This window comes from Bison bison, unplaced genomic scaffold (assembly GCF_000754665.1).
Source record: "Bison bison bison isolate TAMUID 2011002044 unplaced genomic scaffold, Bison_UMD1.0 scf7180017864043, whole genome shotgun sequence".
NCBI classification, from domain to species: domain Eukaryota; kingdom Metazoa; phylum Chordata; class Mammalia; order Artiodactyla; family Bovidae; genus Bison; species Bison bison.
Window position 1 is genome coordinate 7276280 of NW_011494615.1, and position 12581 is coordinate 7288860.

The 12581-nt window shown below is 37.0% G+C and overlaps 1 protein-coding gene across 1 annotated transcript in view; it reads left to right on the forward strand.

Moving 5' to 3' along the window:
- Window positions 1-12581, forward strand: part of CLASP2 (cytoplasmic linker associated protein 2) — a 175513-nt gene that overhangs the window by 83419 nt on the left and 79513 nt on the right. Inside the window, exons 13-16 of the mRNA XM_010835579.1 lie at window positions 6996-7066; window positions 9193-9252; window positions 10362-10439; window positions 11103-11270. Coding sequence (XP_010833881.1) covers window positions 6996-7066; window positions 9193-9252; window positions 10362-10439; window positions 11103-11270 — 377 coding nt within the window. The remainder of the gene's footprint in view (window positions 1-6995; window positions 7067-9192; window positions 9253-10361; window positions 10440-11102; window positions 11271-12581) is intronic.

Genomic DNA, 12581 nt, shown 5'->3' on the forward strand with positions numbered 1-12581 from the left:
TTCAGCTTCAGCATCAGTCCTTCCAATGAACACCCAGAACTGATCTCCTTTAGGATGGACTGGTTGGATCTCCTTGCAGTGCAAGGGACTCTCAAGAGTCTTCTCTAACACCACAGTTCAAAAGCATCAATTCTTCGATGCTCAGCTTTCTTCACAGTCCAACTCTCACATCCATACATGACCACTGGAAAAACCATAGCCTTGACTAGATGGACCTTTGTTGGCAAAGTAATGTCTCTGCTTTTGAATATGCTATCTAGGTTGGTCATAACTTTCCTTCCAAGGAGTAAGCATCTTTTAATTTCATGGCTGCAGTCACCATCTGCAGTGATTTTGGAGCCCAGAAAAATAAAGTCTGACACTGTTTCCACTGTTTCCCCATCTATTTCCCATGAAGTGATGGGACCAGATGCCATAATCTTCGTTTTCTGAATGTTGAGCTTTAAGTCAACTTTCTCACTCTCCTCTTTCACTTTCATCAGAAGGCTTTTTAGTTCCTCTTCACTTTCTGCCATAAGGGTGGTGTCATCTGCATATCTGAGGTTATTGATATTTCTCCCGGCAATCTTGATTCCAGCTTGTGCTTCATCCAGCCCCCAGTGTTTCTCATGATGTATTCTGCATATAAGTTAAATAAGCAGGGTGACAGTATACAGCCTTGACGTACTCCTTTTCCTATTTGGAACCACTCTGTTGTTCCATGTCCAGTTCTAACTGTTGCTTCCTAACCTGCATACAGGTTTCTCAAGAGGCAGGTCAGGTGGTCTGGTATTCCCATCTCTTTCAGAATTTTCCACAGTTTATTGTGATCCACACAGTCAAAGGCTTTGGCATAGTCATGAAGCAAAATTACATGTTTTTCTGGAACTCTCTTGCTTTTTCCATGATCCAGCAGATGTTGGCAATTTGATCTCTGGTTCCTCTGCCTTTTCTAAAACCAGCTTGAGCATCAGGAAGTTCACGGTTCACATATTGCTGAAGCCAGGTTGGAGAATTTTGAGTGTTACTTTACTAGCATGTGGGATGAGTGCAATATTGCAATAGATAGTTTGAACATTCTTTGGCATTGCCTTTCTTTGGGATTGGAATGAAAACTGACCTTTTCCAGTCCTGTGGCCACTGCTGAGTTTTCCAAATTTGCAGGCATATTGAGTGCAACACTTTCACAGCATCATCTTTCAGGATTTGGAATAGCCCAACTGGAATTCCATCACCTCCACTAGCTTTGTTCGTAGTGATGCTTTCTAAGGCCCACTTGACTTTGCATTCCAGGATGTCTGGCTCTAGGTGAGTGATCACACCATCATGATTATCTTGGTCGTGAAGATCTTTTTTGTACAGTTCTTCTGTGTATTCTTGCCACCTCTTAATATCTTCTGCTTCTGTAGTAACAGACAAATGTTAAACAGTAAAAATATTACAAGCAGTGGTAATAGATGACAGCAAATTCTTAATATTTCTCATCATCCACCTCTTAAAGGTGGCAGAAGAAGAGTTAAAAATGTAAAACTTCCCCACTTAAATTTTTAAATTTTGCTCTTCTACAACTCACCACTCTAACTATTCAGGATGTACTTTTCCAAACCTCTATTTTGTGCATATACAAACTATATTTACTACAAAATGTAAGTGTAGCATTTATATTTTATATATATGTATAAATGTTTTTTTACCTTTGCTTTTTAAACTTCATGTACTCAGGCAGCTTCCCTTGTTTAATTATTTTTGATGTCTAAGTCAGGTCTTAGTTAAGGGGCATAATATTAAGCTGTCCTCACCATATTTGAAGTTTGTGAAATTCTTTTTCTCTGTCCTTTACCTTACGCTGTGTATTATTAGTATCTTAAAGGTTTTAAAATTTAATAATTAAAGAATATTATTTCATATTCTACTTTGCATTTCTTGGATTATTAGAAAACATTAGGTATTTTTTTCCTTTAATAGTTTTTCTAAGGATTGCCAGTTTATATTCTGTGCATTTTTTCCTTGCGTTTTTTTCTATGGCCTTTTTTCTATGTTATTAGAACAGTTGGTCCTCCTTATCCATGGGTTCTGCATCTGTGGATTCAACCAACCTCAAATCAGAAATATTTGCGGGGGAAAGAATTGTAATGCATTTCAAGAAGCAAAACTTGTATTGCCTTCTGCTGGCATCTGTTTCTATAACATTTATAATAATTACAACTATATGTGTATCATTTACATTATATTAACTAATTAAGTAATCTCCAGATGACAAAGTATACAGGAAAAAAAAGTGTAGGTTTTATGCATATACTGTACCATTTTATGTAAGGGATTTGTATATCCCCGAATTTTGGTATCCTCACAGGGTCCCAGAACCACCCCCGTGGACACTGAAGGACAACTGTATATTAATTTTATTTGTAAATATTTTCTACCAGTTTGTCATTTCTTCATATATTGTTTAAGCTACATTTGATATATATATAGAAATTTGATATTTTTTTGTTTTGAGACAATTCTATTTTTGTGGGTTTTGTTATATAAAGTTAAAACAACCTTCCCCATTTCTCAGTTATAAAAATAGTCAGTTTTTAAACCTTTTATGATTTTGTTTCTTAGATTTAGATCTAACTTAATTTTATTTTTGTGTACAATATGGATATCTGACTTTGTTTTCCCCCAGATACAAAACCAGCTGACCCCGTGGTGTGTAGTAGCTTATAGTTCAGTCTTTTCTTAAACTACCACTGTTTTCTTGTAGTAAATTTCCATAAATATATGGGTCTGTTTTTTAAATGCCTTTCCAGTTTCTTTGATCAATTTGTCCTCTCCTGGTAAATGATATCTCTCTCTAATGCTGCTGTACCAGGTGTTTTTCAGCAGTAAAATCTGTGCCTGTGAAGAAATCCATGAATCTATCTCAGAAAATGTCCCTTTTCTTTCTGTTTTAATATTTTTGTAAGCTTCACTAAATCTGGCACCTTCATAACAGTGTTCAAAACTGGTGGAAATGATTGAAATCTTTATTTTTTTCTCTGAGTTTAATAGGAGTGCTTTAAATATGACCTCTGGGATGAATTTTTGGATATTCTGGATTAGGTCTGAGAATTTCCTCCTATTTATATTTTGCTAAATTTTGATCAGTAGTAGATGTGGAATCTTGTCAGATATCCCTTTAGAAATGATTGTCTCTCTTCATTTATCCATTGTCCATTCATGAAATGAATTCTGCTTGGCCATTTACATTATGATACTGCTAGATGCAGTTGGCTAATACTTAAGAAGACTCTTGACATGAAGTTGTATACTGTTAATTTAAGAAAAGTGTCTTCTACCAGGGTTATATTACCATTTTGTATTATATTATTATATGTTCTTTTTTTAAAAAAAAAAAAGGAAAATACTTGCTAGAGGTATTATTAAGAGATTTTTTATAAGCTTCAAATTTGTTACATTGGTACCCATGGGGTTCTTTTGTTTTTTTCTAGTTGTTTAATTTCTATATTTATGTTTCTTAATTACTTTATTTGACTTGCTGTGGCTTACTTCTTTTTTTCCCCTAGATTTTTGTGGTATATTCTCACTTTGTCATAGTTTTTATTGTTTAATCACATAAGACTTTCTTATCATAATGTTGTGTTCTGAGTTTGGCATTAGCAGCATCCAGCGATTTAGATTTACCACACTCTATTTTATATTTCTCAGTCGTTTGTAATTTCCATTTCAACTTTCTCATTGAATTACATAAGGATATTGTCTGCATTTTCAGATGGTTCTTTTGTCATTCTTATCATTTTGTAATTTCATGACATTCTGATCAGAGAATTTGATGGTACAATTTCTTTTTCATTGAATAACCTGAATTTTGTTAATATCCGAGTACATCATATATTTAGATAGGTAGTCTTTTAGTATTTGTGAAATACGGAATTCATTTATAGAGTGCTTTATTTATTTCTAAATCTAGTTTGTTCATATTATTCTAGTTCTTTATGGTCTTATTTTTTTTTTATATCTTATTTTCTTAAAAATTTCTTGTTCTTTGTCAGTGTCAAGAATAAATTCTCTTTTACTTCCCCAGCCTTTTGGAAAGTATGTATTAAAAAAAAAAATAAGAAGTATATATTTTTATCTTATTTGTGTCATTGTTTTCCCCTTAACCACTGAATTAATTTCGAGCAACTAAAGTTGACTATGGTGGGTTTTTTTTTTTTTCTGCTTTTATTCCTGCCCAGTGTTTATTAGGACTCTTCCCATTAAAAATATTTGCTTGATCTTAGTGTGTTCTTTAAAGAAGGCAATGGCACCCCACTCCAGTACTCCTGCCTGGAAAATCCCACGGACGGAGAAGCGTGGTAGGCTGCAGTCCATGGGGTCGCTGAGGGTCGGACATGACTGAGCGACTTCACTTTCACTTTTCACTTTCATGCATTGGAGAAGGAAATGGCAACCCACTCCAGTGTTCTTGCCTGGAGAATCCCAGGGACGGGGGAGCCTCGTGGGCTGCCGTCTCTGGGGTCGCATAGAGTCGGACACGGGTGAAGTGACTTAGCAGCAGCAGCAGCACTGTGTTCTCAGTTTTCATAGATATTTATTTTTTCATATTTCTAAATGGCTTTGCTTTGCCATTATACAAGAATTCAAAAATTGGACTTCAGGTTCACATTTCTTTTCTCTCAGAATTATGTCCTTTTCACAAAGAATTGTTTTCTTCACTCTGTTGTTTTTATAGTGAGATGTTGTTTGATTCTTTTATTTAAAAACAGCACCACTGCTGCCTTAGGAAGCTTTGTAGGAGAGTCTCTCTGTTAGGAGTTCCCTCACAGCATCTTTCATTTGTGCTGTCTTTACACAGAGGAGCAAGATTTCTGACTAAAATGAAGTTTGTTCAAATTTATGTTAGTTTTCATGTATCATTTATTTATTGCTTCTGTTTGTTTCCTGTCTTTCAGTTGTATATGTTCTCAGGAAAAATCCTTTAAATTCTGCTTACTTGACAGTACCCAATTTGCCATTTTTAGGTTTGTTTATACTTCATGTATTATTTTCAGATTGCCTGTTTTTCATGAGTTTGTCTCATGTTATTGAGACAATAACATGTCCCATCATCTCACAGAAAATACGGATCAGGTTGTTGTTGTTTTACATTATTTCCTGTTTTCTATCTTTTTGTTTGTTTCCCAGGGGCCTGCTTCTAAGTTGTTCTGATTTAGTATTTGTTTGAATGCATCATCTGTAATTGTGAGGATCACTTATTTTCCTTTGGAATAGCTCCCCTGAATATGGTGTAGCAATAGGTTAGTCTCTAGCCCCATCTCTGCCACTGTGTTGTTTAAGAGTTAATCAGCAGCAGGAGGATTTTGAGATCATGAGAGAGAGGAGGAGGAAGGTAGGTGAGACCTGCTATGTAGTATACTATGGCTAGGGAGTCCCTTTGGGCTTTCTTTTAACTCCTCAGTAATGTTCAGGGATGAGTTCTTCTGGATGCTCTAATAGAAATAAAGTACATGAAAAATGTAATGCACTCGAATCATCCCAAAACCATCACCACCCCACCCCCTGTTGCCACTCCCCCCCCCGCACCCCCAACCTGTTCATGGGAAACTTGTCATCCACAAAACTGGTCCCTCGTGCTAGGGGAGCAAGTCCACAGAGCCCTTCCGTACTGGATATAGCAGTTGAATAACATGCAGACCAGCACTGTGTTGCATTATCCTCATCTTGAACAACTTCAGGTCTGTGGGTGGCTTCCCTCTGTCAGAGGTGAAAACAGTGTTCCCTCTGTGTTGGTTGAGTTAGTTGTGGCCACTCACTGTTTCCTTCACTCTAAGACTTGTTTCCTCCCAAGTACGGAAGCTCTGTGGGCTGACAGCCTTTAGCTGCAGCCTCTTCAAAGCCTGCGAAGCTTGTAGAGATCTGCCTTTCCTGGAGTCTTGCCCTTTCCTAGTTATGGCCCATATCCAGTAAACTGATTGACGTGGAAGAGTAGAGTTTGGCCATCTTAGGCCATTTTGAGACTATCTTCCAGAGCTCCCCAGTGACTTTGGGTAAAGAGGTCCTTGGGCTATATCACAGATTGATTTCTTCCTTTGCCTAGTCTTGCTTCCTTCTCACTTCCACCAGTGTTGATCCCAAAAGCGCTGCTTAATATTAAAAAGGCTGAACTCCATCTCACAGCCTGCTTCCTAGGTAACCCAGCCTGTACCATCAGCTCAAAAGAAAAATAGGAGATTTAAAGCATCAAATATGTATCCTTAGGTTACTGTTTTATTTTAACGTCTCTTGTGAACTTCTTAGTGTTTGCTTTACTAAAGAAGAGGTGGCTCAGGTGGTAAAGAATCTGTAATACAGAAGACCCAGGTTCGATCCTTGAGTCAGGACGATCCCCTGGAGAAGGGAATGGCAACCCACTCCACTATTCTTGCCTGGAGGATCCCAGTAACAGGGTAGCTTGCCGGGCTACAGTCCATGGGGTCGCAAAGAGTCAGACACAACTGAGCGACTAACACACAAACACTCTCACCAAAGAAGAATGTAAGAATTACTAATAGAAATCAGAAGATTATATACCTGAATTCTAGAGAGCTGTGGTTCAGCCAGGATGAAAGTTCAGTTAAAATCACCGTTTCAAAGTGCATTCTTGATAATTACGCAGATTCACTCTGATAACCTGCTTTGATGACATAGCAATACTGTGCTCTCCAGCAGTAGCCATGGTACATCAAAAAATAAGACCAGTATGTGTCTGGTTCCCCCCAAAGTACACTGTCCTAACAGTTCTCTGTAGTTATCAGTTAACTTGTCCTTATTATTTAATATTACAACTATATCTGCCCTTCTGAAATTGTATCGTTACTATTTAATTTGGGAAAACCTTTTGACTGGTCTTAATTTCTTTCAAAATCTGATTTTATGGTTATTTTTGTTCTTTTCTAATATAGCTAAATACTTGAATGCAAAGCAAGTAAAGGAAGAGATTATGTAAGGTACACGCTATTTCTCAACCTCTTCTAAACTGTCTTTTTCAGCATACTCATGTACCCAGACTTATACCTTTAATAACAAGCAATTGCACATCGAAATCAGTTCCTGTAAGGAGGTAAGTTTTGAAAAAACTTAGTATAGCTTTATGTTGAATATTGCATTATGTCTGATTCTTAGTTGGGTACAAAAATTAGTTGTCATCAATTTCTTGCCTTCTAGAAACCTTATTAAAGTTTTTTAACTTAATGTAAGGCAAAAAGGAACAAAGTGCTTATTATGACTATCCACATTTCTTGGCCTTTTCGTATTAAAGTGTGTCTGAAAGTCGCTCAGTCATTTCTGACTTTTTGCGACCCCATGGACTTCTCCATGGAATTCTCCAGGCCAGAATACTGCAATGGGTAGCCGTTCCCTTCACCCGGGGACCTTCCAAACCCAGGGATCAAACCCGGATCTCCCACATTTTGGTTTATTTGGGCCACTATTTCTTTGGTTTTCAGAGAGTTTGGAGTCTAGAGTCAGCCCTTACCTAGAATCCTACAACTTTGATTGACTGTCCTGCCTTGGGCAGTCATTTAATTGCCCTAAACCTCATGTCTGTGTATGTTAGTGGGTCTAATGATGTGGATCCCATAGAGTTGTGAGGTTAAATGAGAAGGACACTAGAAGACATGAACATAGTGTTTGGCACAGAGTATACAATCATGTTAGTCTGTCAATGTCTGTCTCATTATCTCTACAATCTTTGATATCACTGGTATCACCACTAGCACCATTAGTGTTAAAGACAAAAAACAAGATTTGTGTATTGGATATTTCAGGAAATTGTAAAAAACTCTTTCCCCTCTTTTGTTTGATAAATATGTTTATTTAAGTACTTAGAATGTTCGGGAAAATAAGACATCATTGTTACCTGTAAGTGATTTGGAATTTGGGGACAGTTGTTTAATTACCTCTCTCTTATATCAGGGTCAGCAAATAACAGTCCATTGGGCATATCTGTCCAACAGTCTAGTTTTGTATAGGGACAAGCTAAAACTGTAACTTAACATTTTTGAAAGGTGGTTAAAAAGGTGGGGAAAAAAAAATGAGAGACTGTGTTGTTCTCAAAGCCTAAAATATTTGCTGCCTGAAATATTTACTCTCAGGCCCTCTACAGAAAAGATTTACCAGTCACTGTCTTACACTGAATAAAATGGTAATTGGAAAATTAGGGATGTTACAGAGAAGAGGAAGTCAAGAAATGCATCATAGAATTATCCTGAAAATGGGGAGTATTTCAATACCTGTAAAGGAAGTGAGGTGTAGGCAGAGATGGAAAGCTATGCTGCAGGCTGCAGAGCCATTGGACAGGCCACTGAGCCCAGAAGATGTGATAAATGGGAGGTTTCAGTAGGAAAAGAGGCTGACTGTGGAGGGAAAGGGGATAGATAGAAGTCAGGATATGGAGGGCTTTGAATGACTGGAAGAGAAATTCTGATATTGTTTGATCAGCGGTTTTTGGTGAGAAGTAATGTCATCCATCCTAGTTTTTATTCCAGCAGTGAACAGTGATTAAAAAGGGACAATGAAAAGCATTGGTTTAATTAAGTAGGACTTCTTACATCTCATGTAAGAGATGGGGTGGAAAACTGGAGCTGTATTTGTGATAATTGAGAGGAAGATTGAAGATTTTATTGAGTAAATTCAAGAGATTTCAGACAGAATTGAGACGTGATTATTGGATTTGGATGAGGGAGGTGATATCAACTGCTTCAAATGTCAGGGTTTAAGTCCCACTCTGTCACTACGGGCAAATTAGTTTAACCTCCGTGTTATTTCCTGATCTGTACCATACGGACTCCACGAGTAGATTGAGAGGGTAAGGGTTAATTTGTTGTTTTGTATGTAGTGTTTGAGTTGACATCATAGCTTTCTTGGTCACCATTGTGTATCTTCAATTTCTAGTGCATAGTAGGTGTTTGATAAGTATCTTTTAAATTAAATTAAATTTTATATTTGAAAAACATTTTCAAGTTAAAATTAAGGTCTTTTTGAACTATTAAGCATAGGAATAGTTGGAGTCTTAAAAAAAGTTAAGTATTTGATAGTAAAAATATCTAAAAATATGTCTTATACTTTAATTCAGAAGACAAAATGCTGTATTATAGAAGAAAGTATTAATTAACATTTAGTTGTAAAATTATATAACTGAGTATTAATGTTGCAACATTTAGTTAATAGTTTATTTTTATTTTTCAGGCGTTCATTTGAATTTTTAGATTTATTATTACAGGAGTGGCAGACTCACTCATTGGAAAGGTATGCATCGACTCTTCCTCTTCCACCACTCTCCCCTCCCCTTTGTCATCAGTTCTTTAGAAATTGATGGTATTGGATTTGCATTATTTCCCATTTTCCTTTAAAAGTTATTTGTACTGATTTTCCTTTAAAGCTGAGGTGCTCCTCTTACTCATTGTAGCTGTGATTTGCTTCTTTGTGGGGTGAATGAGGGTCTCTTAGGTGAATGGGCAAGAAATTCCAGGTTAAATTGGGCAAGAAATTCCAGGTTTTATAAGAAATTCCAGGTTAAATTGGGCAGGTAGTTTAAAATGTATTTCTAGTCATGTAAGATAGGTTTCCCAAGGTGCAATTAATCAAGTAATGAATGATTTAGGATAGAAGAAAGGCACTTCTTTTCAGAGGAAAGAGATCAAAAACGTGAGAGAGATCTGTTGGCAGATTTCTCCACACCAGCTGTCAGGTGTCATTGGCCGTGTATATCCTGGGCAGTGTTTAATGAAGCTCTGCAGCGAAAAAGAGGAAAATAAGGGCAGCGAGTCAGTCACTGGCTATCTGTATGGCTGTATTTCTCATTTGTTTCACATGTGAAGCTTGGGATACACATGTATTTATGTTGAATACATTGCTGATTTTCCATTCTTATGGAAAGCATTAAATCTATTCACATCCCATTTTTAAAAAATAGAATATGTTGTTTACTGCAGGCATGATATAATTCCAAGTTTTCTTTAAGTTCTTTTGTGGCAGCTGCTATTCAGTCTGGTTAGTAACTGATTGTACTGCTAGCACATTTCTACACTGGTAGGTTAGTGAGGAACCACACACAAGATTTTCTTTAATTCATGAAAAATTTAAAACGTTAGTACTATTTGTCTGGATTCCATATAAAAATAATTATGTTCAGGTTTATAATGTTTGACTTGTCAGAAGGAAACCATACATGAATAAAATTAGTGGGGCAGATTATTAGGAAGTCTTGCAATCTTAGATCCATTATTGTATGCTAGTTGCCTTTTTTCTCTCCCTGCCCATTTGTGATTGCTGTGTGATACATAGTATATAGGCAGTATCGTTTGTGGTGAAATAGACAGTTTTATACGTGATCCCAAAGGTACTTTATTTTATAGACATGCAGCTGTCTTGGTTGAAACTATTAAGAAGGGAATTCATGATGCTGATGCTGAGGCCAGAGTGGAGGCAAGAAAGTAAGTCTATAACGTATTTTTGTGGTGGTTTAAACATACTTTGGTCTTTTCTTCGACAGACATTATGCTGGGAGAATGAAAATATTGAAAGTGTCCCAAGTATTGTATTTGATCAGCTCTTTAGTCAAGTGGAGATTGATTTTTCTCCATTAAACCTGTACTGGTTGTCTTATCAGTTCACTTAGCCTTGTTGTTTATATATCCATCAGTATTCGTATTACATCATAACATATTCACTTTTGTTGTGAATAAAAATATCTAATTTACTGAACATTTGTTACGTACCTGATACTTTGTAGGGCAGTAGGTATATGTTCTTTTTTAATCCTTAAAATGATCCAGTGAAGGTGCTATCTCCTTTGGCAACTGAAGTTTGGAGATCTGGAAGTTTGCACAAGGCCACCCAAATTGTAAGGATTATAGTCAGGTTTTGAACTGAGATTCCTTTTCTCAAAAGCCTGTTGTCTTCCTCCAAAAACTTGTTTAATTTAGAAAGTATTCACTTGGCACATTGTGGCTGTATTAAAACCTTTGGGGTTAAAAACTTTTGCTTTTCTTGAATGTACACATTTTACGGTTAATGTGTAATCATGCAAAGTTATTTCTTTAAGGTGTTTTTGTTTTTTTAGAAAAAAACCTTAAATTTTGTTGTTTGTTTTACAGGACATATATGGGTCTTAGAAACCACTTCCCCGGTGAAGCTGAAACACTGTATAATTCCCTCGAGCCGTCTTATCAGAAGAGTCTTCAGACTTACTTAAAGAGTTCTGGCAGTGTAGCATCTCTTCCACAATCAGACAGGTCCTCATCTAGCTCCCAAGAAAGCCTCAAGTAAGGTCATATAAAGGATCATTACTGATTACTTCCTCTTTTCAGCTCCACAGAGTTCCTTAAGTTGGATAGCTGAGTATCTGATTGCTTTCTTCTTAAAGCCTTGGAAGAATGATGACTGAATGTGCTTATTTCCTTTGGTCTGTTGCCTCAGGGGTTGGATTACATGCTTGTATAGCTTCTTCTCATTGGGTTGAGTTTTAGGGATTCAAAGTTTGTGCGAACATTTTCAGACACGTTTTGTTAGAATATGTTCATGTCTTTGAGAAAGATTGGAAACCACTAATTCATATACTTTTTTTTAATACACCCAAAATAGTCCATATAATAAGTAGCCCATTTCTAGGGCACTGTTGTGGAGGGATTATAATGGAGATTCAGAAATCATCTTTAAAACTTTTACACAGCACTGTGTGACTGGTAAACACGCCATTGCTTTCTTTGCTTGCCTCTGGCATAGTTTGAGATTTTCAGCAACTCCCTCCAGGGCACAAAATTATCTAATGTCTGACTCACTTCTCTGTGACTCCACTCTCATCATTATGCTGGCCACCTCAAACCCTTGCTGCCTTGGCAGTTATACCCTATTTTCTGTTTCTCTAGCCCTGTAAGATGGCTAAGATCCCTAGCAGTGGCCACAAATATCTGCAGATTTCTCTAGGGAAGAGCAGCTCACAGAATATCGGTCTGCCTGGCTGTAGTTGCTGTGTCTTTAGGGTCTTCACCCCCACAAAGACTGCTAGTTGCATTGGCAACTTCCTGGTCCTGGACAGGTACCAGCGTGGGCGAGAGAGGTATCTGGGGCACAATTGCAGGAAGTACTGACAGGGTCTTATGAGTACTGTACTAAATAAGAGTTCAGTGGCTTACAAGTTTTCAGAGTAAAAGAAGATACGATTTGATTAAAAAAAAAAAATTATTGTAGGAATAATCGTACCTAAACTTCTATTTAAATTTGTGATAAATCCTTCACCTCGAATGAGCTTTGTTGCTTTTTTTCCCTTTACTTTTTCTTGCTGTACTCAAACTTTGTATATGAGTCGGCTGAAGATCATTGTTAAAATACAGAATCTGATTAAGTAAATCTGGGATGGGACCTGAGATTCTGCATATTTTACACATTCCCATGGAACAACAGACTGGTTCCAAATAGGAAAAGGAGTGTGTCAAGGCTGTATATTGTCACCCTGCTTATTTAACTTATATGCAGAATACATCATGAGAAACGCTGGGCTGGAAGAAGCACAAGCTGGAATCAAGATTTCAGGGAGAAATATCAATAACCTCAGATATGCAGAGGACACCACCCTT